The 23,959-nt window shown below is 50.2% G+C and overlaps 4 protein-coding genes across 4 annotated transcripts; 2 read left to right on the plus strand and 2 right to left on the minus strand.

Moving 5' to 3' along the window:
- Nucleotides 1-3,519: 3,519 nt before the first annotated feature.
- Nucleotides 3,520-5,464, minus strand: LOC120707699 (threonine synthase, chloroplastic-like). Its single transcript, XM_039992668.1, has one exon. It carries the CDS (start codon nt 5,354-5,356, stop codon nt 3,779-3,781), a length of 1,578 nt encoding a protein of 525 aa, XP_039848602.1. The 5' UTR covers nt 5,357-5,464; the 3' UTR covers nt 3,520-3,778.
- A 1,500-nt stretch (nt 5,465-6,964) lies between these two features.
- LOC120707700 (peptidyl-tRNA hydrolase, mitochondrial) lies at nt 6,965-10,002 on the minus strand. The gene is made up of 8 exons (XM_039992669.1): nt 9,724-10,002; nt 9,183-9,267; nt 8,613-8,680; nt 8,479-8,529; nt 8,307-8,380; nt 7,594-7,652; nt 7,447-7,523; nt 6,965-7,325 (listed from the first exon to the last, which is right to left on the minus strand). Exons 1-8 carry the CDS (start codon nt 9,934-9,936, stop codon nt 7,209-7,211), a joined length of 744 nt encoding a protein of 247 aa, XP_039848603.1. The 5' UTR covers nt 9,937-10,002; the 3' UTR covers nt 6,965-7,208.
- A 2,736-nt stretch (nt 10,003-12,738) lies between these two features.
- Nucleotides 12,739-16,451, plus strand: LOC120707701 (receptor kinase-like protein Xa21). Its single transcript, XM_039992670.1, has 2 exons — nt 12,739-15,725; nt 15,830-16,451. The coding sequence occupies exons 1-2, from the start codon at nt 12,812-12,814 to the stop codon at nt 16,225-16,227; spliced, it is 3,312 nt and encodes a 1,103-aa protein (XP_039848604.1). The 5' UTR covers nt 12,739-12,811; the 3' UTR covers nt 16,228-16,451.
- Nucleotides 16,452-16,715: 264 nt separating this feature from the next.
- LOC120707702 (pentatricopeptide repeat-containing protein At3g09650, chloroplastic-like) lies at nt 16,716-20,210 on the plus strand. Its single transcript, XM_039992671.1, has one exon. It carries the CDS (start codon nt 17,068-17,070, stop codon nt 19,447-19,449), a length of 2,382 nt encoding a protein of 793 aa, XP_039848605.1. The 5' UTR covers nt 16,716-17,067; the 3' UTR covers nt 19,450-20,210.
- The last annotated feature ends 3,749 nt before the right edge of the window (nt 20,211-23,959 follow it).

Here is a 23,959-nt window from a genome sequence, read left to right on the forward strand (position 1 = left end):
ATGAAGCATGGCAACCATGGTTCATGTATACTATCTAATCTTCTAGAAGTTTCTCACAAATATGCATTGCTATTTTTAAGAGTATTGAACTCCATCATTTACAGAGCTTAGTATTTCATCAGTGATGTAATGTGGGAATGAAATTTTAGATGTACTTCAGCGCGTGATGTAATGAATTTTGTGACCTGTATCTGTTTGATTTGATGTTCTGAACATATAAATTTTAAACTTAATTACTCAATTAGCAAAACCACTAAATGAGGTTAGCGGGGGCATATCCTGTTATAGCCTTCTCTTAGTTTCTGGAAAACTGACCGCTAAACATCTTAGTCCGCCATTTCAAACATTGGTAATGAAGCATATATCAAATGAGATTCTGGTGGTAACACTGAAATTTACAAAGCAGCTTTTCTGCTGCATACAGCCTACCGGTCGTTGGCCGTGATAAGGGCACACTCCACTGTTCGCTGCGTTAGAGCATGTCCTGTCACCTATCCGCCCACGCTGTTGTCAGTCTCCGTGTGGCGCGGGCCATTGTGGGCCCTCTCGTAGATCGGCTGCACTCACGGTGCAGGGTCAAAGGTCGGGCGAGGCATAGCCTTCCCACGTAGGTTGGATGAGGCAGCGCCTTTCCACGGAGGTTGGGCGAGGCAGAGTTCTCCCGCGCGGGTCGGATCAAGTGGTCCATTGGCTTAACCAAGTTGCTTAACCGCTAACCCCCTAACTTTGGGTATTCCTAATATTGATACCCGACAACTATGGTGCAAACTAACATCTCCGTGCAAACTATGGAAACTTCAATCCGAGCCATCAGATCAACATTCAAGGAGAGGGGCGCAGAGTGGTGGGAGGGGGGATTTGCAAAAGTGTGATTATTCAATCCAAGGGTGGGTCCAGATTGTAAAATTATCCAATCCCTCGTGCCCCTTGGATGTTGATCCAATAACTCAGATTGAAGTTTTTATAGTTTGCACGGAGAGGTTGGTTTGCACCTGGTACGTTCCTTTGATCAATGATCTGTTTATTGCGTGTAAATTATGTCTGAGCACTTATAGTTATCTCAGATCGTTAATGTGTATAGTATATTCATGAAAATTTTTTTTTCGGTACCAACGCACGAGCACGAACTAGCTCACCAATGAAGCCCAGAATCGCATAGTCCAGCGAAAGCAACTGCAGCAGCGGCTGCAACAGCAATACTGCTCTGATTCGTCTGTTTGACGTATTAGTCTTTAATTTGCTTCTGCTCAGAAACACTAATACTAGTTTAGATCTCTTGATGAAAGACAATGGAATCATCATGCGCACGAGATATACTGTGTGCATGTCTACATATATACCTGGTCTGTTTTCTTCTCTCTCTCTTTTTTTTTAATGAAAAGCTTGCGGACTGCAAACTGATCCCAGTTGTAACTATCCAGCTGCCCTTTCCCTAGCTCGCACATTATAACAATCGCAATCCACAATCTGGAAGCTAAGAAGAAAAAGCACCTCAATCTCGTGCAGCGGATCCATTCCGTATGATCCAAGCTACAGTGTGGGAGTTTCTTGGACATGTCACAGGTCGAAGAAGCTCTAGACACATTGGGCTCCAGCCCAACAAGAAGTTCTCAGTGGGCTTGCTCGTTACAAACTTCAGGCACCTAAACAGGGCCCCAATATAATCACGCTCGCCAAGCTTCTGCAGGCTGCAGCATCGTGGAGATGAAACTCTTTCAACCAACCAGCACAAGCAGATAGAAACTAATCACAAACGGTACCAACCTATGGCACCGGAGCACCAGACCATGCCTCAGCGATAAGTCAGTCTCAGTGAAAGTTTTACAGCCACATATTCCTAGACTGTGAACTAGATAATCGTGCCAGATGAGTTTTATGGTGATGAAACTCTTCTCACATCTCATAAAACTCTATTATTCTCTCTTCTTGCCACGTCAGCAAAATTGATGGTATTTAATGTCATGAAATCCTCCATGAAACTTCTATTGAGACTGGCAGTATCAGTGGGAGTGTCATCGACACAATTACCTAGACTGAATGCCAGTCTCAGTTGGAGTTTTATCGACACAATTACCTAGACTAAAATTTTAAGAACTGTGCCAGTAGAGTGTTATGGTGATGACACTCCTCTCACATTTCATGACACTCATATCTTCTCTCCTCATATTATTAGTACTTGCTAACAAATTTAATATCTATAACACTCTCATGATACTCCCACTCCCACTGAAATTGGCGTAATTGATCACTACGGGTGAATGACGGAACAGAGAGCACCATTGTCACTGGCACTCGTGGCTAGTCGGCAGTCCCAAAACAATCTTCCAGAACGATCTTACCCAGGAGAGCAACATATGTGTTCTATGCACCTGCCACTGGGTTATCTCTGGTGTCATATGTTGCAGAACATATGACATCTGAGATTATGCAACTGCAGGCTGTGTTTACATATTTATGCTCACTCTGTGAAATAGAAAAATTTGCCGTGGTGAAATCTCGAAATTTGAATTACTGTAGCTTCAAGGTGTTACAGAAAGTGGATCCATTTTAACCACGGGTCCAGCAAGAAAGGCAAAAACTGAATCATGCCAGAGAGGTTACAGCAACAATCAGAAAAGAAAGAAACCTTAAGGGTAATGAAGAGTGGTGGTATTTTTGGCTTATGTCCAGTGCTTCAGGAAGCGATGTGTCGTGTCAAACCAAGTCAAAAGAAGACGAAGAAGCTTCAGCTTTCTCTACACCCTATACTATAATAATAATCACTCGAAGGCCAACTCGCTACTGCTACGGGATAAATAACAAATCTAACCTGCAGTCCAGTCCGATGCCATGGGCTGAATGGAAAGGCTCCAACACAACAACACCAGCATCGCGGACGAGCCAGTGGCTCAGTGGTAGCACTCGCAGTGGCGAGGCTGCCCACCTAATTCCCAGAGGGGTAGTGGGGCTTAGGTGGCTCAGTGGTAGCACTCGCAGTGGCGAGGCTGCCCACCTAATTCCCATGGGGGTAGTGGGGCTTAGGTGTGCGTGTGTGTGGGTGAGTGTGAGCCCCCCAGGCGCGTCCCAGACTTCTCGGCAGCCCACCTGCATTTGAGCGTGCGGTCAATGTGGGTGCCCATATGAGTTCTTAAATGATTCCCCAGTACTCCTGGGTGCTTTCAAAAAAAAAAAACAACACCAGCATCACTACAGAATAGACTTCTAAAACAATCTTCCACAAAGCAGGCAAAGATCGTCACACACATCAGGATTTTTGGTATTTGGACATGCCGATATGGTCTTAGAATAGCTTGTAGAACTAACAGTCCAAACTATTTTATTACACTAGAGTCAGGTATGTTACTGAGCATGGTGAACTGCTACAATTGATTTAGACCCTAATTCTCTTGAACTGTTGAAAGCAACAAAAAGGAAAATAATTCTGTCTTAAATTCCATCAGTATGTTTAAAATTGGCAATACTAATTGCCTACGCTCAGTGAAATCTACGCTAGAAGTTGAAAAAAAGCACAATCCAGCATTGGCCATTCCAAACATTTTTTCATTCAAACGCTTAGACCCATAACTTATTATTCATATTACATGATACAGATAAAAGTACAAGGAATAGCTCTATCCACTTTGCCCTATAACCAGATGAGCCTCCAGACCTAGCACTACAAGATATGATGGACCTTTGCACCATATCATGTTCACCAACCGTAACCGAAAAAGATGCAGGAATCTTCCTGGCGATGATAAACAAAAAGCCGTTTTGAGGGTTAATTAAACATATAGGCTTATATCTTACCATTCAGATTTTTCTGGAGAACATCCATCACAGAAGCAAAGTCAGCCTTCACATTGATCGGCGGATTAGCATACTGGCACATCATGCCCTGGATCTTTTTGTCATGGTAATCGATCTTTGACTGCGTGAACTTCAGCCCATGAGCTGTGCTAACAACCACCGTGCAGTCATTAGGCCCAATTATACACTGATCCCGGAGCTTAAACAGAGCAGCAAGTGCAACCCCAGTATGTGGGCAAGCAAACATCCCAGTGCGGTCAGCAAGTGCCATTGCATCCATGAGCTCCTCTTCAGTAGCTTCCTCCACAATACCATCAGTTGCCTTCAGTGCAACCACGGCACGGTCGACAGATACAGGATCACCAATCTGTATGGCAGATGCAAATGTAGTTTCAGCAACTTGAGGCTGGAAGTCAGTCCACCCTGACTTGTAGTACCGATACAGCGGATTTGCATTTGCAGCCTGTGCACAGACAAGCCGTGGCACACGATCAACAAGCCCAAGAACGCGGCACATCTCGAATCCCTTGTAGAAGGCGTAGATGTTCCCAAGATTGCCTCCTGGAACAATGACCCAATCTGGCACCTGCCAATTGAACTGCTGCAATATCTCAATGGCCGCTGTCTTCTGTCCCTCGAGCCGAAGGGAGTTAAGCGAATTGGCAAGGTAGATTGGCAGCTCTGCAGTCACCTCCCGGATGAGTCGCATGCAGCCATCAAAATCAGTGTCGAGAGAGAGCACGGTGGCGCCGTTGGCGATCGGCTGGATGAGCTGCTGCAGCGAGATGCGGTCTGCTGGCAGGAAGACGATGGCGGGGATTCCGGCGGCGGCGCAGTACGCCGAGAGGGCGGCGGAGGTGTCTCCCGTGGATGCGCAGCCGACACCGGCGATGGGGCGCGAGAGCGGGGCGCGGCGGAGGCGGTTCACCTGGCTTACGAGCACGGTCATGCCGAGGTCCTTGAAGGAGCCCGTGTGGGAGATGCCGCAGTGCTTGACCCAGAGGTCGTTCATCCCGCCGAGGTGCTCGCGGCCGAGGCGCTCGGCCCAGAAGAGGTTGGAGTTGCCCTCGAAGAGGGAGACGATGTGGTCGGAGTCGATCTCCGGGAGCACGAACTCCTTCTTGGACCAGACCCCGGAGCCGTAGGGCCAGGCGGTGCGGCCGACGCGGGAGTCGAAGAGGTCCCGCCAGTAGGAGCCCGGGTAGCGGGCCAGCGCGTCCATGTCGTGGCGCACGTCGAGGAGGCCCCCCGAGCTGGAGCGGTAGACGACCTCGTCGAGCGAGTAGCGCTCGTCGGGATTGCCGCCGGGCGCCGGGGGGAAGGGCTCGTACCAGGCCGAGAAGCCCTGCACGGGGCCCCGGAGCCGCGCGGCTTCCTCGCGGATGTTCTCCTCCGCGGGGCGGCGGTGCTTGGTGGCCGTGGCGGGCGCGTCGGAGGAGGCGCAGCGCGCGCGGCTGGCGCGGGCAGGGAGGCGGAGGTGGGGGCCGCCGCGGGCGGACGAGTGGCGGGAGTGGGGGTGCGAGAAGAGGAGGGAGAGGGAGGACGCGGCGGCGGCGGAGGTCGGCATGGCGGTGTCCGGCGGGGCTTGGCGGCGCGGCGGCGAAGATGGGACTGGGAGATGGGGGGACGATTAGGGGAGGGCTCGGGTGACGTGGCGGAGGGTTTAGAGCAACTCCATTGATCTTCCTGTTCCCCTTTCTCATCATATAGAGAAATCTACTTTTTCAATTTCAACATATATGGAAGAAGTGTTCCAGCAGATTGATTTTTCTCCCTTTCTATATGGAAAGGGAGATGTGATGTCTCCCTTTTCTATTGGGAATTGGAGATAAATTATTGGGGATTGAGAAAAAATAAAAGGAAAAGGGAGATGAAAAATCAATCTATCGGAGTAGATTTTTTCAACATCAATTCTCTATATTGAGAAAAAATAGAAAGAAAAAAAGAAAGATCAATTTGTTGGAGTTTACCGACGGGAAGTCGAATAGGTTGGGGGCGATCCGGACATTAATTGGCGGCAAGTTGCCGTGCCGAGGTCGCTGACAGGTGGGGCTGGACGGTCAGCTGCCTGATGCCATCGCCTTTGCTGACCCTTTTTTTTTTGTTTGAAAAGATTTTTTTTGTCCTTTCAACGTTTCACTGGTTCGTTGGCAGCTGGGTATGGCATGACAAATCTCTTGGCAACCAGCAGCATCCTGTGCTGAACGCACGTCGTGTCACGTTGATCCTCCTGGCCTCTCTAGGCGCTAGCTCTAGCTGAAAGACTCGTTGGGCGCTGGAGCTCAGCACTTCAATTGCTCAAAGGCCGTAGCATCACAACCGCACAAACCAAAATGACGATTTCAGCGAGCAGCCCCCGTTGTTTTCGGGTGGGCATGGCCTATCTTCTTGTGAAAAACGTGAGCATCGCCTGTTCAGAACGTGGAGAGTCGAGAGCGAGAGGACGAGCGCTGCCCATGGATTTTGGATGAGGATTAGTACGTGGCTACGTGCTCGCTGAAGCATCGAGGGTCCCAAGCCTCCCAGGGCCATTACCACCACAGATGGTCGCGTCAGGGGATGTGACGGAGCATATTCTGGGCTTCCTCTATCTGTATGGAAAAATATCCTGTACTCTTAGATCGAGTTTGGATCTATGGACTAAACTTCAAATCTAAATTTAGTCCGTTAGATGAAACAAATAGGTAGATTAAAATGTGGACTAAAGTTTAGTTCCACCTCTAAAGTTTAGTCCATTAGTCCTTAAAACCTATCAAAGAAAAAACAAACTACCTCTCAACCTCTCATTATGCGCGTGTAGACATAACGACAGTATAATCCAAAGGTAAAAATGACATTTCTATATTTCTATCTAGATGTTTCCTACCTAAAGTTCAGTCTATAGATCCAATCAGGCACGGGCTAAACTTTACTTGCCTAATATTTAGTCACCTAAAGTTCAATTTGTACTAGAATTTATCCTAGATGATCCAAACAGGGCCTTTAGTCAGGCGGCCACCAATTGTTTGAAGGCGGAAGCGTGATGTGTCTTTTTGTCCCCTTGGAACCTAGCAACCAGCAAGAGCAAGATGGATCAACTACGGTATACAGAAGCAAGCTGGAACTAAGGCAGTAAACATATATGGATTTTCAAAGAGTAGGGTACAGAGTTCTTCAAAATTTCAAGGTTGCACACTAGATATGAAATTAACAAGCCGGTACAATATAGTGGAATGCTACGGAATCATATATTCACAATACATATATTGCTCATATCATACAGTATGCTGCAATGAACACTTCGGCTGTCAGAATTTTTTTGAACCATGCAAAATGATGCACCAGGTGAATCTGACTGCAGTGTGCCTTACTGCAATTCATACCCCAATTAAATCTCCTTGGCATAGGAATAAAACTGAATTCAGTAGTCTATGATTCTATCATCTATTTAACATTTCAGATGACTGGGCAGTGTTCACGTAAGTTGCGCTCTTGTTGAATCCTTCAAGCACCATTATTCGCACTGCCTCCAAGCCCCTATGGAACGCGAAATCAAGCTGCACAAAGAGATAATTTTTGTTACAGTTTCCTTGTCTCACATGGATTAATATAGAACACTCAATTATGTGCTGTTAAATTGGTTGAACCAAAATATCTCTAAGGTACGTATAAAAAAACCTCTTCTTGCTCTTTCTTGGTAAAAGGCCGGAGAACAAAATTTGCAGGATCCATCTTCCCAGGTGGTCGCCCAATGCCTGCAAAATATCATCACAGGAATATTTCAGACTGTGCAGCTGAAGAGAAAAGGACTGACAAGTGGTATACCAATTCTTAGGCGTGGAAAATCACGACTTTGTTTCAAATGGTTGATGATACTTCTCATCCTGCAAATGGTGGGGAACTGGTAAATAAATAAAGAAGCTCTTCAGTCTTCTCCAGACAATAACAGTAAAGGCAAGGTTCCAATCTCACTGCCGTCACTCTGTCTCTGTCAAAGATTCCACAATGATATAGGACCTCTATGAAATTAAATCAACAGCGTCGGCCTCTTTACTTGAAGAATAAGAGGAGCCAACAAAACTAAAATGAAGTTGTTACCAAAGTTTTGCTGCTGTATTTTTTAATGGCTAAGCACCTTATAGTCAGATTCTAAACATCAATATACACATGCTATTTTGGACAAATACGGCACATATCATATGCTCAAAATATCCTTCTCTTATGTGAATCCTAAAATACCAACTGAGATATACATGGAGTAGATATAAGAAAAGAATTTGTCTCTGGAGCAGTCTTATAGAAACTAAAATTTGAGTTGCGTGGTGTCTTGATCAAGCACTGTTAATAGTGTGTGCTCTGAAAATGCAGAACTTTTCCGGACTGGTAAGCCGAGGAATACCAGAATAGGTGGGGTGTTCTGCTAGAATCAAATGAGAAGTAAATCAAGAACAGTCTAGTTTTCCATAACGAAACAGAGCTTAGGCATTTCTTTCTTAAAAAAAAGATATAGGAAAAGAAGTAAACGAGAAATGGGGTACCCATTATGCCCTCCATGCCCACCCTTTGGCAGCAAGCGCAATTTTGCAAAGGGTAAATCTAGATCATCATACATCTGCAGAGAAGAAAAGAACAATAATTAGATAACAATAAAGTGAGAATGGCAATTATAGTGACCTGTGATAAGATACAGCAACTGAAGAATTCATTTACCACAATGACTTGATTAAGTGGAATCTTGAAATATGAAACCAGCTGCCCCACCTATATAACTCGGCGTGTCAAGAAAAAAGATATAAAACAAAAACCAATAGAATTCAAAGTTTCTTTTGAATCATTATACTTACAGACTCACCGCTTGCATTCATAAAAGTTTGTGGCTTGGCAAGCATGATAGGTGCATCACCAATACGACCTGGGTAACAGTGAAGCAGTTTTTGTTAAGAATGCTTTCTGGAATGTAAATATTTTCAAAGAAGTAATAACACATCTTTGTTGTCATTGATTTTGCTCACTTCGACCACATATAATTCTGAGCCTCGTTCCACGGCGCGACGCATCAAGGCGCCACCCATGTTCAAGAGTTCATTTTCCACTCCGCTTTCACCGATACAATCTACACCATCGACACTTCCCCTCAGGCCTCAAACAGTTGCCATGACATATTTATGTTGCCTTATGTTTAATATTCAGCCGTGGAGTATCATAAACAATAAGTTGCTTTACAGGTACATATTGAGAAACCGTATGCAGATTGTAGCGAGGACTTTCAGGTTCAAACAAATTAGGTAGCAAAAGGAAGTGACCAAAAACAATGACAAAAATTTAGCGCTGGAAAGTGTCCAAGAAAGATTAGGAAACACATACTTTTCAGCATAATATGAGTATATTAAGTGTTAATAATACCAAAGTGTTACCTTTTCCAACCATTGCCTTGAATTGCATACTGCTGAGAGGTATACCCTCAGCTTCAGCTATAACATCGATCATCTCGAATCCAACCTGAGAATAATCAGATATGATCTCAACTCCATGAAGAGATTGTGCACTAGAGTTTTGACGAGCATAGTCATTTACTGAAGACTCGATTTATATGCTCAAATTTGTTTCCACGAAACGGAGACTAAAACCATGGTAGACAATACAAGTAGAACAGCAAATTTCTCTGCCTCCAAGAAAAAACTCCTCTCTGACTACTGAATCCTACACTTTAGCGTTTCTATCTCATTCTGTATACAACAAGAAACAAAGTGGACAATCAAATTTGCATATACCACGTTTCTAAATTCCTATAACCTATTAGATGCCAATACATGTATCTTCCAAAGTTAAATCCTGCTTTCTTGCTGTACAACTCAAACATTTCCCAACTCGATGACCCATGGTAACTAGGAAAAACCCGCAATCCCAGCGTGCAAAATGGTATCTACGGCGAACAGGGGTGGGCAGGCGGCTTACGTTGTGGCGAGTGCCCTGGTACACCTTCCCGGGGTTCCCCAACCCGACGAAGAGCCACGGCTTCCGCGCGCCGCCGTCGCCTGCGCCCGCGGCCGATGAGGAGGCGGCCCGGCAGGCGGAGGAGGAGGCGGGCACGCATCTCGGCCTTGCGCGGGGAAGTGAGAGAAGCGGGGAGGGGATGCGGGACGCCGAGGCGCCGGTGAGCAGCCGCATCGCCGCCGCCGCAGCTGGCACGAGATTACGAGCTGAGCACGGGACAACCTTCTGGGAAGGGCGCGGGATGGGCCGGGATTCCCATATTGGGCTTCATAGTTTGGGCCAGTTGGGCCAGCCGCGCTAGCTTTTCTTTATCATCTTCAGGATTTTAATTAGATTTGGTCACACTACTGCTATTGTTTCATTGAGGGGTTGTTTGATTCGAATGGCTAAACTTTAGTCTATGTTATATTAAAGAAAATTTTAATATTAAAAAGTATTTAATAAAAATTAATTATAAAAGTAACTGCAGAACCCTAGGGTTAAACTGCGAGACGAATCTAATGAGGTATATTAATATATGATTAGCGAATGGTTACTGTAGCATCACTATAGCAAATTATGAATTAATTAGACTCATTAGATTCGTCTCGCGAATTAGCACTCACCTGTCAAAAAAATTAATAAATAGATTTTATTTGATACTCTAAAATAGTAAAATTCTTTTTGATGTAACAGGGACTTAAAAAAGTATGTGAAACCAAACAAGACCTGAATCCTCGTCTGCATTGGCGCGCGCCCGCCAACAGATGAACAGAGGCAGGCAGAAGTTTCTGCGAGTCTTGCGGGTCTTCCACGTCGAGGTTGCCGGCGGTTTGCAGATGGAATTTCTGAGGCACAAGAACAATTAGTCAGTGATTTCCCACATACTACGCCTTCTTCGTACTCCCGTCCCTCTCAAGCACAGTAATTACAATGCAGGTTTGGGACTGCTACGGCCATCCGTCATCCAGATCAAACCATTTCCATTTTCCAGGTTCCAACCCGTCAAATGCTTCTCCGCGGATCGATCGGGTCGACGATGTGCCATGCGTGCGTGTGGTTTGGGGCGGTCACCCACCCGCGCTTGACGGACGTTCCAAGGATGGCAGTGGGTTCGGGTCGGGTCGGATATCCGCGGATTTCGGATCCGCGGGTTTCGGTTTCGAGGCTTAATTTTCGCCCACGGATTTTCGGGTTTGAGTATCCGAAATGCAGCGGGTTTAGGGCAGATGTTTAATTTAACCCGCGGATCTCCGACAGTTTGAGTACCCTGGTTGTCGCTGACCCAAAATGTCTTCTCTGACTGACTGCCCGCTGGTTGGCCAGGAGCATGGGAGGTGGGACCGGCTCGTCCGTTTGCCAGGGGGAGCAGGCGACATGCGCAGGCGCAGGTTTGACTACAGAGGAGTGGGCGCACGCTGTCTCTGAATGAGGGCCACCACAAGTGCATGGCTGCCAAATGTGTTCGTTGGGCCTCGGTGCGTTTGAACCTGAGAAGACTGAGCACTGGCTGGTGCTGTTGGAGGCTGGGCGCCTGGGCCTGCGCGTCAGCTGTGATTGCTGCGGTCGACCGTTTGCGGCTGGGTGAGTAGTGTGTTCTGTTCTGTGAAAAACTATTTCGGGTTTCGGATTATCCATCGGGTTTCGGAGATCTACGGATTTCGGGTTCAGCAATGGATTTTAACCCGAATCAGTATTCGGATCGGGTTCGGATTTTAACTTAGTGTTTTGAATTTAGGTGTCCAGACAATCCACCGATCCGAAACCGCCCCGTTGCCATCCTTATACGCTGCAGGTTTCAGTCCCGTTGCTTTCATCCCGGCGCGGACAGCGAGACGCTCCAGGTTTCAGTCCCGTTGCTTTCATCCCGGCGCGGACGTTGGGGCGCTGTCTCAGTCCCGTAGTTTTCCTTCAGGCTTCAAGCCGCGTGCAGGATGGATTCCTGACTGCTGACTCCCAAGCCTCCAGCAGCAATTGCAAGTCAAAGTCTTCACGAGTACGTATAGGCTAATAGGCAGTCAGGTAGGCAGTAGGCTTCCTTTATCATTGACGCGCTGCTAGCTTTTGATTCGGATTTGAAGTTCACACTAGCTTGGCTGTGTTTAGTTCCGTGAAAAATTTCTAAAAGTTTTCACTGATGCACATCACATCGAATCTTACGATACATGTATGGAGAATTAAATATAATTAAAAATATAACTAATTGCACAGTTTGATTGTAAATGACGAGACGAATCTTTTGAGACTAATTACTCCATGGTTGGACAATAGTTGCCAAATAAAACCGAAACATGCTACAACAACTTTTTCGTGAACTTTTCGCGAACTAAACACACCCCTTGAGTTTTCTCTGGTGAGATCAGGGCTCTGTTTGGATTTTGGGGGTAAAGATTTACTCAAAGGTAAATATTTTATACCTCACATTTGCCCCTAACTAATCTACTACATGCGATGTTTAGATTTATGGATAAAATGGGAGTAAAAGTGGTTGGAAATAGCAATCAATACCCCTCATGTATTCAGTTTTACTCCAATTTGATATCCTTCGAGAGGTAAGGGGAGGGCAAATAGGTAAAGAGGCATATTTACCCTGCATGTTTGAATTTTTAGAGGTAAATGAGAGGCAAAATTACTGCTTTTATGGTAAAAGTTTTACTTAGGGGTGGTAAATGGCCTAAAATTTTGAGCTAGAAAATCTAAGGACCGGGTCCTAAAAGTTTTACATAGGGGTGGTAAATGGTCTAATCTTATATAATTTTGAGCTAAAAAATTTAAGAATCTTGTTGGGCTATGAGGAGGTTACTAGAATCATGGCCCATTACCACCCCTAGTTTTACCCCTCTACCTCATCATTCCAATCCTCCCATGCATGGAATTCTTCCCCATCGGATTCAGACTCTTCGGACTCCACAAGACAAGACGACGCTAGTTCGAATCATACGAGCCTATAAGTTGGCCATGCACAGCACGACTCTATGCAATTGCAACAATGCACTGTCAGTTGCCAGCACCGTTAGCTAGCTAAGCTATATCTGTCCCGTCCAGCTCCGAGCTCTCACCGCCAATCACCATGGCTCTTCTCCCCCACCTCACCTTCCTAATGGCCTCATCACTGCTCCTGCTCCTCGCAACCGCAGCCGAAGCTGCAGCCACGCCCGCCAATGCCACGGCCGGCGACCTCTCAGCCCTCCTCGCCTTCAGAGCCCGGGTGTCCGACCCTACCGGCGTCCTCCGTGGCAACTGGACGGCCGCCACGCCCTACTGCGGCTGGGTCGGCGTCTCCTGCGGCCGCCGCCACAAGGAGCGCGTCACGGCCCTGGCGCTCCCCGGCGTGCCGCTGGGCGGCGCCCTGGCGCCCGAGCTCGGCAACCTCTCCTTCCTCTCCACCCTCGACCTCAGCGACACCCAGCTCGGGGGCCCCGTCCCGGCCTCCCTCGGGAAGCTGGCGCGCCTCGCCTACCTCAACCTTTCGAGCAACTATCTTTCGAGCGCCGTGCCAGCGTCTCTCGGCGACCTCACCGGGCTTCAAGCCCTCGACCTCTACTCCAACAACCTCACCGGCGGGATCCCAAACGAGCTGCGCAATCTGCGGAGCGTCGTGTACCTCGATCTGAGCAGGAACGAGCTGAGCGGGCCGGTGCCGCGGGGCGTGTTCAACGGCACGTCCCAGCTGAGCTACCTGAGCCTCGCACGCAACAACCTGATGGGCAACATTCCTAGCGACGTCGGTTTCTCCCCGAACCTTGCAGTCCTCTCTCTGTCGTGGAACCAGCTTTCGGGGCAGATCCCATCCTCACTGTTCAACAAGTCCAGTCTGCTGCAACTGTTCTTGTCCAACAACAACCTCTCCGGGCTGCTGCCGAGCAATCAGAGCTGCTTCAATCTTCCAATGTTGCAGCGCGTGACTCTCCACGGAAACAATCTCGCCGGCATCGTGCCCCCGGGCTTCGGGGCGTGCAAGTACCTGCAGAGTTTCAATCTGGCCTACAACCGCTTCACCGGCGGAATACCGTCGTGGCTGGCGTCCATGCCGGAGCTGGCGGTCATCTCACTAGGTGGTAACGACCTTTCCGGCGAGATCCCCGCCGGCTTGAGCAATCTTACCGGCCTCGCCGTGCTAGACTTCACCACGAGCGCCCTGCATGGGAAGATCCCGCCGGAGTTGGGCCGGCTGACGCAGCTGCAGTGGCTTAACCTCGAAATGAACGACTTGACAGGTACCATTCCGACCTCCATCAAGAACATGTCTGTGATCTCCATCCTTGACATGTCCTACAACTTGCTTACTGGGCCCGTGCCACGAAAAGCTTTCGGGGAGTCTCTTGCTGAGCTCTACATTGCCGGGAACAAGCTCGGTGGAGACGTCAGCTTCCTCGCGGACTTGTCGAGATGCAAGAGCCTCAAATACATCGTCATGGAGAAAAATTACTTCACCGGTAGTATCCCCAACTCTGTCAGCAATCTCTCCTCCCTCCAGATCTTTAGAGCATTTGAGAACCAAATAACAGGGCACGTCCCAAATATGCTGGCAAATCGGAGTAGCATCTCGTTCCTTGATCTTCGGAACAACCGATTAAGCGGGGAGATTCCAATATCAATTACAGAGCTAAAGAATCTCAAAGGTCTAGAATTGTCTGATAATGAGTTGTCTGGGACTATCCCCGTACACATTGGTAAATTAGAAAACCTGTTTGGCTTGGGCTTGGCCAACAACAAGCTCTACGGCCCTATACCAGATAGTATTGGAAATCTGAGTAACCTACAAACCTTAGAATTATCAAATAATCAGTTCGCTTCAACAATTCCCATGGGGCTATGGGGCATTCAGAACATTGTGAACCTTGATCTGTCCCGAAACGCCTTGAGCGGCGCTTTGTCGGAAGATGTCGAAAATCTGAAGGCAATAACCTATTTGGACCTTTCTTCCAACCGGTTCCTTGGCAACATACCAATTTCATTGGGAGTGCTCCGCACATTGACCTACCTGAATTTATCAAAGAACAGTCTCCAAGATCAGGTACCGGATGACATTGGTAAGCTAAGTAGCATTAAAGCGTTGGATCTTTCATACAACGCACTGTCTGGTACCATCCCAAAGTCCTTTGCCAATCTCAGCTATCTCACAAGCCTAAATCTATCTTTCAATACACTCTATGGACAAATCCCAAAGAGCGGTGTTTTCTCAAACATCACACTACAGTCATTGGAAGGGAACACCGCACTATGTGGTCTTCCACGCCTTGGGTTCCCACAATGCCCAAATGATGTGTTCAAGCATCACCACCGATTTGGTCTCCTAAAACTTGTACTTCCTAGTGTTGTAGCCGCCATTGCAATAGGAGTTTGCTTGTTCGTCCTGATCAGGACTCGTGTTATCAAGAGGCCAAAGGAGCTGCCAGCCACTAGCTTGGAGCCACACAGCAATTATAAACCAATCTCCTACTTTGAATTGGCTCGTGCCACAAATAACTTCGATAATGATAACCTACTAGGATCTGGAAGCTTTGGCAAAGTATTTAGAGGCGTATTGGATGATGAGCAAAATGTCGCGATAAAGGTCCTCAACATGGAACTAGAAAGAGCCACAATTAGCTTTGATGTCGAGTGCCGTGCGCTTCGCATGGCTCGACATCGAAACTTGGTTAGGATACTCACCACTTGCTCGAATTTGGACTTCAAGGCTCTAGTGCTCCAATACATGCCAAATGGGAGCCTAGATGAGTGGCTGTTCTCCGGTAACCGTCGTGGGCTAGGACTGGTCCAAAGGGTGAGCATCATGTCAGATGTGGCTCTTGCAATGGCTTACCTTCACCATGAGCACTTTGAGGTAGTCCTGCACTGTGATCTCAAGCCGAGCAACGTGTTGCTTGATGAAGATATGACGGCTTGCGTAGCCGACTTCGGCATCGCAAGGATGTTGCTGGGAGAGGATACTTCCATAGTCTCGAGGAACATGCATGGAACAATCGGTTACATGGCACCAGGTACGCAATTGCCTGAAACTTGACACATACTGTAATTGATGCCATCTCATTTGTTCTCTGATCACTAATAATGTCTCCATTTTCTCTGCTGCGAACACTAACAGAGTACGCCTCGACCGGTAAGGCGTCAAGGAAGAGCGACGTGTTCAGCTACGGGATAATGCTTCTCGAAGTCATGACCGGGAAGAAGCCCACCGACGCCATGTTCAACGAGGAGCTGAGCCTCAGGGAGTGGGTCAGCCAGGCTTTCCCATCGAGACTTGCCCAGGTCGTGGATCATAGCGTCCTCCTTCTAGACGAGGAGGCAACAAGCAGCGGAGGAGGTATCCAACAGGTCAGCTGGTCATCCGGGGAAGGACCTCGCGACGGCTGGACCTGCCTAGAGCAGGTGGTGGACTTGGGTTTACAGTGCTCGCGGGACTCGCCTGAGCAGAGGCTGGCGATGAAGGACGTGGCTGCTAAGCTTGCACGGATCAAGGAGCGTTTATCATCCTCCAGATGATTTTCTGCAACTGAAGGCCAATGATTGGGGGTGTGGCCGTCAGAGATCAGATGCTAAGCTAGTGAATGCTTAGCATTCTGAAACTTCTGCAGGTTTAGATGGCCCCAATAAGGATGCAGTTGCAGCCAGGGTTTACAAAACCGGTGGGAACCGGTCCGGTCCGGTTCCGGTTTGGGCCGGTACCAAACCGGCCCAAATTCAAAATTCAAATTTGAATTCAAAAAATGAAAAAATTCTAAAAAAATCCTAAAAATACTTCAAGGTGCGACGAATTTAATGGTGTCAAATTTTCTCAAAAATTCGTTCATTTAACATACTTTTCGGGCATTTAAAGTTAAACCAAAAAAGAAAAGGAAAAAATAAGACGGCCCATTAAGGCCCACTTGGTAAACCGGTCAAACCGGCCGGTATACCGTTCCAAACCGGTTACACATGCAATTTTAAATTTGGATTTGAATTCAAACCGGCCGGTAAACCGGTCTAACCGGCCGGTATACCGGTACGAACCGGTTGAACTGAGTTTTTTGAATTCAAATTTGAATTCAACCGGTACCGACCGGTTTCCGGCCAAACCGAACCGGTATACCGGTACCGGACCCCGGCGGTTTGGCCGATCCGGTCGGTAAATGAAACCCTGGTTGCAGCTGCCTAGCTGAGAGTTTACCTCTGTCCTCTATAGAGTTAGTGCTCCGTTTAGATGGATGTCTTCAGGGGCGTTATGATTTCAAAGTCTACTTCTTGGTTAATTAATCTCAGAGCTTACACTTCTTATGGTGTCAGTTCCACCGTGTGGATGGACCAAGCCCATGTGTTTCTGCAGCTGAGTTCGTCTCCGTCGATATGGCTGGGCCGGAGCCAATGCTTTGCTCGTTCGCTTCAGTTGGGCCACGTCAATACGTCATCCTCATCCTCTCCGCTCCACTCGTCTGCCGCCGCTGCAGCCGTTTCTTCTTCCTCCTCCGGCCGTCCGGCGGGCCGAATCGAACCGACCCTACGTCCACTGCCGTGCCACCAGCTGCTGCTCCAGGGATGCTATGCTGCGCGCGCTACTCGCTCCAGCTCCTCCAACCCCATCCCTCCTTCCCCGGCGGCGCCACCTGCTCTTGCTCATGCTCCTCGCCTTCGTCTTCGGCCTCCGGGAGCCAGCGCCGGAGGCTCCACCCGCCAGCCGCCCTGTCCCCAACTACCTCCCGCTCCGCCCCGCCACTCACCCACCCGCCTGACGGCGGCGACTGCCCAGACGAGGACGGTGGCTCCGACGACGCCCTCCTGGCGCTCCTCCGCGCCCATGACACCGACGCCGCCTACCGCCTCTTATCCTCCAACCCTTCGCTCCTCCCTTCCTCCCCCACCACGGCGTCCCGCCTCCTCGCGCAGCTCTCGCTCGGTTCCAGCAGCCCCGACGCGTTCTCCCGCGTCGCGCGCCTCCTCCAGAGCCTCCGCGCCCGCGGCGCCCTCGACCTCCTCGACGCCAACTCTCTCTCCCTGGCGGCCGCGGCCGCCGCCCGCTCCCGCGACGCCCGCCTCGCGCACTCCCTCCTGCTCTACATGCTCCGCCAGGGCTTCCTCCCCGACCGGCGCGCGTACACCGCCGCCGTCGCCCGCCTCACGCAGCCCACCAAGGCGCTCCGCCTCTTCAACGCCGTCCTCCGCCACCTCCGCCGCGCGCCGCCTGAGCTAGTCTCCCCCTCCTGCCTCCCGGACACGGTCGCCTTCAACGCCGCGCTCAGCGCCTGCGCCGACGCCGGAGACTGCCGCCGGTTCCGGCAGCTGTTCGACGCAATGGGCGAGTGGAGCGCCGACGCCGACGCGCTCACCTACAACGTCGTCATCAAGATGTGCGCGCGCGCCGGCCGCAAGGGCCTCGTCGCGCGCGTGCTCGAGCGCATGCTCTCCTCCGGCCTCGCCCCCTGCGCCACCACCTTCCACTCCCTCGTCGCCGCGTTCGTCGGCTTCGGCGACATCCCCACGGCGGAGAGGATCGTGCAGGCGATGCGGGAAGAGCGCAAGGACATATGCCTGCTTCTCAGAGCTGTCGCCATGGAATGCGACGATGTGCCCGACGTCGAGCAGGGTGCTGCCCTGCTTGACGACATCGTCACCGGCGCCAAGCCAGACGAGCTGCCGCTGCTCCCCAAGGCATACCCACCCAACGCCAGGGTGTACACCACGCTGATGAAGGGGTACATGAACGCCGGCCGCGTCGACGACGTCGTGGCCTTGCTGCGGGCGATGCGGCGCGAGGCGGAGACGGTGCCCGCAAGCCGGCCGGACCACGTGACCTACACGACGGTGATATCAGCGCTCGTCGCCGCCGGCGACACGGCGCGCGCGCGCGCCGTGCTGGACGAGATGGCCGCCGCCGGGGTTCCCGCGAACCGGGTCACCTACAACGTCCTGCTCAAGGGGTACTGCCAGCAGCTGCAGATCGGCAAGGCCAGGGAGCTCTTCGAGGAGATGGTGACGGGCGCCGGCATCCAGCCCGGCGTGGTGACGTACAACACCCTCATGGACGGGTGCGTGGTCACGGACGACAGCGCGGGCGCGCTGGCCTTGTTCAACGAGATGCGGTCGCGGGGCATCGCGCCGTCCGCGGCGAGCTACACGACGCTGATGAAGGCGTTCGCCGCGTCGGGGCAGCCCAAGGCGGCGCACAAGGTGTTCGAGGAAATGGAGCGGGACCCGAGGGTGGCGGCGGACAGGGCGGCGTGGAACATGCTGGTGGAGGGGTACTGCCGGCTGGGGCAGGTGGAGGCGGCGAAGCAGGTGGTGGAGAGGATGAAGGAGCGCGGGGTGCGGCCGGACGTGGCGACGTACGGCAGCCTGGCCAAGGGCATCGCGGCGGCGCGCAAGCCGGGGGAGGCGCTGGTGCTGTGGGACGAGGTGCGGGAGCGGTGCCTGGAGGAGGCCGACGAGGAGCTGCTGGGGGCGCTGGCGGACGTGTGCGTCAGGGCGGCCTTCTTCAGGAAGGCGCTGGAGATCGTGGCGTGCATGGAGGAGAAGGGCATCGCGCCCAACAAGACCAGGTACAGGAAGATGTACATCGAGATGCACTCGAGGATGTTCACCAGCAAGCACGCGTCGCAGGCGCGGCGGGACCGCCGCCGGGAGCGCAAGCGCGCCGCCGAGGCCTTCAAGTTCTGGCTCGGCCTGCCCAACTCCTACTACGGCAGCGAGTGGCGGGTCGAGCCTCTGCTGGAAGGCGATGATGACCCGAGCTGAGGTGGTACCAGTCCTGCTGTCAGCGTGAAGGGAAATTTGGTTCCTTCCTCCTGGCAAAATTTTGTCAAACTCACAAAAGGATATGCACACGCACATGCATCATGTTTCTTGTTGTAAACCTCAGGGAACAGAATGTACAAGGCGAGTATGTGACCATCAGTTAGGTGCTAATGGATTACCAAGTGTTTGCTTGGGGACCAACTGCATCTTTTGATCTACGCAAATCGAGCTATGAATTCAAACTTACTGCTTGAAGGCTGGAGTATTTTGGAGCAAATCTGTTGCATGCGGAACATGTTGGCTTACTGAACAATAAAGTATAGTTTTTTTAAGGAAACGATAAAGTACAGTCAAATGCATCTTTGGAGAAACACAGTCTCAAATTTCCACTTAACGAAGAGCATACCAAAACCCAAGGGCTGGGTTCTCCACAGCAGCGTATACTTTAGGCAGCCTGACCTTCCCACGAGCCTCCGTGACAGCAAGACATTCTTCCGTGGAAGGTACCAAATTCTTCAAATGAGCTTGTATTGTCGATAAGTGGTCTATCATGTGCAGTGTATAAAATAGCGGACTATGATAATTAGCGGAGAGCTCTTCTCAACTGCTATAGCGCGCTATTGCACCGCTATAGCACGCTACTTAGTACAACAATGTTGTAGCTGCAGTTGTTGAAAAATGTTATTACGCCGCTATAGTGCGCTATTTTGTACATTGATCCTATGTCTTATTTTTCTGTAAAAAATGGAATTGAACCGTTATCAATGAACTTTTAAGTCAATTAATTGTATGTAGTCAAATACATTCGGCTGGCTTCTCAGCCACCCAGCCAGCAATGCTTTTTTCTCCCACCAAATCAGCACAAGTCACCAGCCAACTAACAGTACTTTTCTCTTACTACAAATTAGCACCAGCCACCAGACACAACCAGCCGAACAGAATGACAACCTATTCATGTCAACTCTTCTAGCTCTACTCACAAAACACATCGTCTTTCCGCAACACACATGTGCGTATAGTTTCATAGGAGAACTCTGTTTGCTCCAACAATTGTGGTTATGCTCACAATCCACTCGGACGATATAGTTCCACACTACCGTCGGCCTTTGTCTGAGTTACAGAGGCTTAATTTATCAGTTGTGGAATTTTTTGCGCTTCTTACTGGATCAAAAAAAATGTAATGATCGCCTGCTTGAAGACCCATCGATTGTACTCGAGAAGATATTTTTATTGCTTCGTTTGGAAACAAATTCTTGCTCGAGCCTAGCTCCAGCCACTAGCTCCAGCCAGTCCAATAGTATTTTTCTCTCACACAAATCCAGCTCCAGTCTGCGTTCTTTACAATTTGTCAGGTGGTGTATGATGTTGCAGTGTCTATGTGCGCTCTGCTAGGCTCTGACAGGAGTGTATGTGCGGATGCATTCTGCAACCTGACTACCCGAGACATTAGAACACGCAGTGCGCATACTCTTCAATCAAAACAGACTAACCAAATTTTCATTTAACTATAACTAAGATTGACTCTCCATACTGTGTACTAGAGTCCAGACTAGTTATCCATTTATTCAACCCTCCCCTCTACACACACTGACATGTATTCTTTCTCCCTCATCTTGCCTGCTTTGCTCCGTGCACTCCTTCTAGGCTCCTTCACGCCTCCCGCCCGGCCATGGCCACGCCGCGAGGGGGACCTGCCGATAGCCACGCCGGCTTGGCCCGCCGGCCCCGCCGGGCCATAGCCGCGCCGTTCGGCCGGCCGCCGCGCCGCGAGGGGGGCCTGCCCGTGGCCGCGCCGGCTTGGCCCGCCCGGCCATGGCCCTGTTGCTCGGCTGGCTGCCCCTCTCTCCCTCGTGCTCTCACGCGGCGCGGCCTCGACAGCGGGCGTGAGGGCGAGAGGAGGCAACGGCAGCCGAGAGGCCTCGACGGCGGGCGCGGCGGAGGACCTCAATGGTGGGCGCGAGGGTGGGAGGAGGCGACGGCGGCCGGGAACGCTCAACGGTGGGCGCGGCGCTGCCTCGACGGCGGACGGCACGGCCTCGACGACGGCAGACGGCACGGCCTCGACGACGGTAGACCCGGAGTGCTCGACGGGCGGGCACGACCTCAACGACAGGTGGGCCCGAGCGAGATGGCGAGGCGGAGTCCCTCGCGAAAAGTGCCAAGCGACGGGTCTGGATGGCAAGCGGACCATGATGGCGAGGCTCTTGGATGGAGATTTTTTTTCTGGTTTCTTCTATTTCTAGAAGATCAAGTTCAAATACAAAGTCTCTTAGAGATGCCAGTATACCACCCTGATTTGGATGGCTCTGCAGTAAGCAGAATACCGGGGGCAAGCAGTACCGGGGGCAAGCAGTGCCGGCCCTAGGTAGGGCAGCATGTGCGACGGCCGAGAGACCAAGCCAGTGGAGCCCAAGCCCAGATATGTATATGTACTGTCTCTGTATTAGTAAACAAAGTCGTTTTAAGTTTGTTTTAAGTTGGACATTTTAAAATTTGACTATAAATAAATTCTTTTGGGTTGAGTTTGAAAATATGAAAACGATATAAGTAGATTCATCTTGAAATACAGTTTCGTAAAAATATATATATTGACTATATTTTATAGCAAAAAGATACTCTCTCCATCTCAAAATACAAGTCATTAATAAAAAAGTAAAATGATCATGTTTGCTCCTATATATTACTCATATTTGGCAGTAATTGATATTTATATGTGTATGCACTTTCTAAATAAGGTAAAGTGACTTGTTTTTTTGGACAACTTTTGAATCTAGAATGACTTGCTTCTTGGGACGGAGGGAGTAGTGATCAAATTTGTTTTTGAGACCATGTCGATGTCCGAAATGACTTCTTTTACCAACCTAGAGAGAGTATTATGTATATGTAGCTATAGAGTACAGCCCAGCCAGAAGACTAAAAGGCCGCCGAACTGTCGTCGGAGGGCAACGGAATCATGGAAGCCAAATCGTCGCGGTCTCGCGGAGCGCTCGCCGCTCGCGGTCATAAAATTTTATATAAGGTCTAGACTCTAGAGCAGCCGTTGCGACGAGCTCACCAGAGGGCCTCCAAAACCCTAGGGCCGGCATTGGGGGCAAGTTGTAGGCCTTGCTGCCGTGCCGCCGCACTTTTGTGCTGGAGAGTGGAGCCGCGTAACGCGTATCGCTCGGTGGCGGCGGCGGCCGATTCAACTTCTCTGACTTCATGAAGCGAAGTCACAAAGATGAGCAGTTTTCTGAGTCTGGATGAACAGTGCTCCCTACCGTGATTCACTGTAGCAGGTACTGTTCGTAGAGCACTGTTCGAAAGGTTCAGTTTTTCACTGTAGCGTGGTACTGTAGCAATCAATCCTATCCATCCATCTCAGATCGAATGCCACAGAGGCTCAAAAGTCGCGGGAACAGTGTTCCCTCAGCAAGTCAGGGAATCCCGATTGGGCGGCGACCCGGTCCTTTCGCCTTCCGTCGACAAATTTGCGGGCACTGCTCGGAGGATCAGGACGAGGACAGTGCGTCCGATGGTTGATCACGGCCATGGCCGACTTGCGACTTGCTGCGGCGCACGCCCCAGCACGAGGGTGTTTCCACTGCTGCTTCGCACGGGCGTCGGGTGTTCATCGCCGGCGAGCCCCGCGATCGTCACCAAACCCGCCAAGCCGCCGCCGTGTGCGTGAGCAGCGAGAGCGGCACCAGTTTCATCACGAGGGGCCGGCCGGCCTTACCGTCCACGACGTGATGGTACTTCTAGCGAATATCTCCGGTCCGCTTCCGTATCACCTCCCGAATATCGTGCCGGCGTCTTTCTGGCAAAGAGCTTGGACAAAATAAAATAAATATGAGACGATCAAGAGTTCAAGACGCGCCGTGATTTAGTATTCGGTAGGGGGCATCGAACAATTTCAGGTGCGACCAACCCTAGCAACAGAACAAGAAGATACTCTCAAAAAAAAAAAAACAGAACAAGAAGACAGCACGGGTCAGCAGCCTACCCACTACAGAAACAAAACAATGGGCCACCCACGAAGAGAAGTTGCACACGCAGCACACTTTGCTTTCTGCCTCCCTCGGATACGATGGTCACTTGGTCAGACCTGCTGATCTGCAAGGACCTCCATCTCGATCGACTACAATGCATGTTGACTCCAGACTCCTTCAAAGGCCGGGATTTTCCCTAATCCAAAAAAAAAAAGACTCGTCCTCCATCCAGAAGCAAAAGAACGGAGATGATAGATGGTCCAGCAAGCCAGAAAGCTACTCCAGCACATCAACTTGCATGCATCGCCGGATATCAAATTATCACCTCTAATGATGTGCCTAGTTGCAGGGTCTACTGGCTAACCATGATGTGGGATGGCGTGCTAGTGTGCATGAATCTGAACGCGTGCGAACCTTTCAGGGTCAGCCTGACCAAGACCTCCCGTGTGTTCCCGTCATCAGTGTAGATGCCGGACCATCTCAAATTGACCCCTCCAGATGGCAAATTTTAGGAGCAATATATATGTTTTCTTTGTCCC

The sequence above is a fragment of the Panicum virgatum genome, chromosome 5K (genome assembly GCF_016808335.1).
Source record: "Panicum virgatum strain AP13 chromosome 5K, P.virgatum_v5, whole genome shotgun sequence".
In the NCBI taxonomy this organism is placed as follows: domain Eukaryota; kingdom Viridiplantae; phylum Streptophyta; class Magnoliopsida; order Poales; family Poaceae; genus Panicum; species Panicum virgatum.

Bases quoted from the DNA above. Each gene is read 5' to 3' on its own strand.
- LOC120707700 (XM_039992669.1), bottom strand. From the start codon at position 9,936: ATGCGGCTGCTCACCGGCGCCTCGGCGTCCCGCATCCCCTCCCCGCTT. The intron at 8,681-9,182 runs GTAACACTTTGG...ACTGTTACCCAG, and splicing joins CAAGGCAATGGTTGGAAAAG to GTCGTATTGGTGATGCACCT. The intron at 8,381-8,478 runs GTAAATGAATTC...TCTTCTCTGCAG, and splicing joins CACTTAATCAAGTCATTGTG to ATGTATGATGATCTAGATTT.
- LOC120707701 (XM_039992670.1), top strand. From the start codon at position 12,812: ATGGCTCTTCTCCCCCACCTCACCTTCCTAATGGCCTCATCACTGCTC. The intron at 15,726-15,829 runs GTACGCAATTGC...GAACACTAACAG, and splicing joins AATCGGTTACATGGCACCAG to AGTACGCCTCGACCGGTAAG.
- LOC120707699 (XM_039992668.1), bottom strand. From the start codon at position 5,356: ATGCCGACCTCCGCCGCCGCCGCGTCCTCCCTCTCCCTCCTCTTCTCG.
- LOC120707702 (XM_039992671.1), top strand. From the start codon at position 17,068: ATGGCTGGGCCGGAGCCAATGCTTTGCTCGTTCGCTTCAGTTGGGCCA.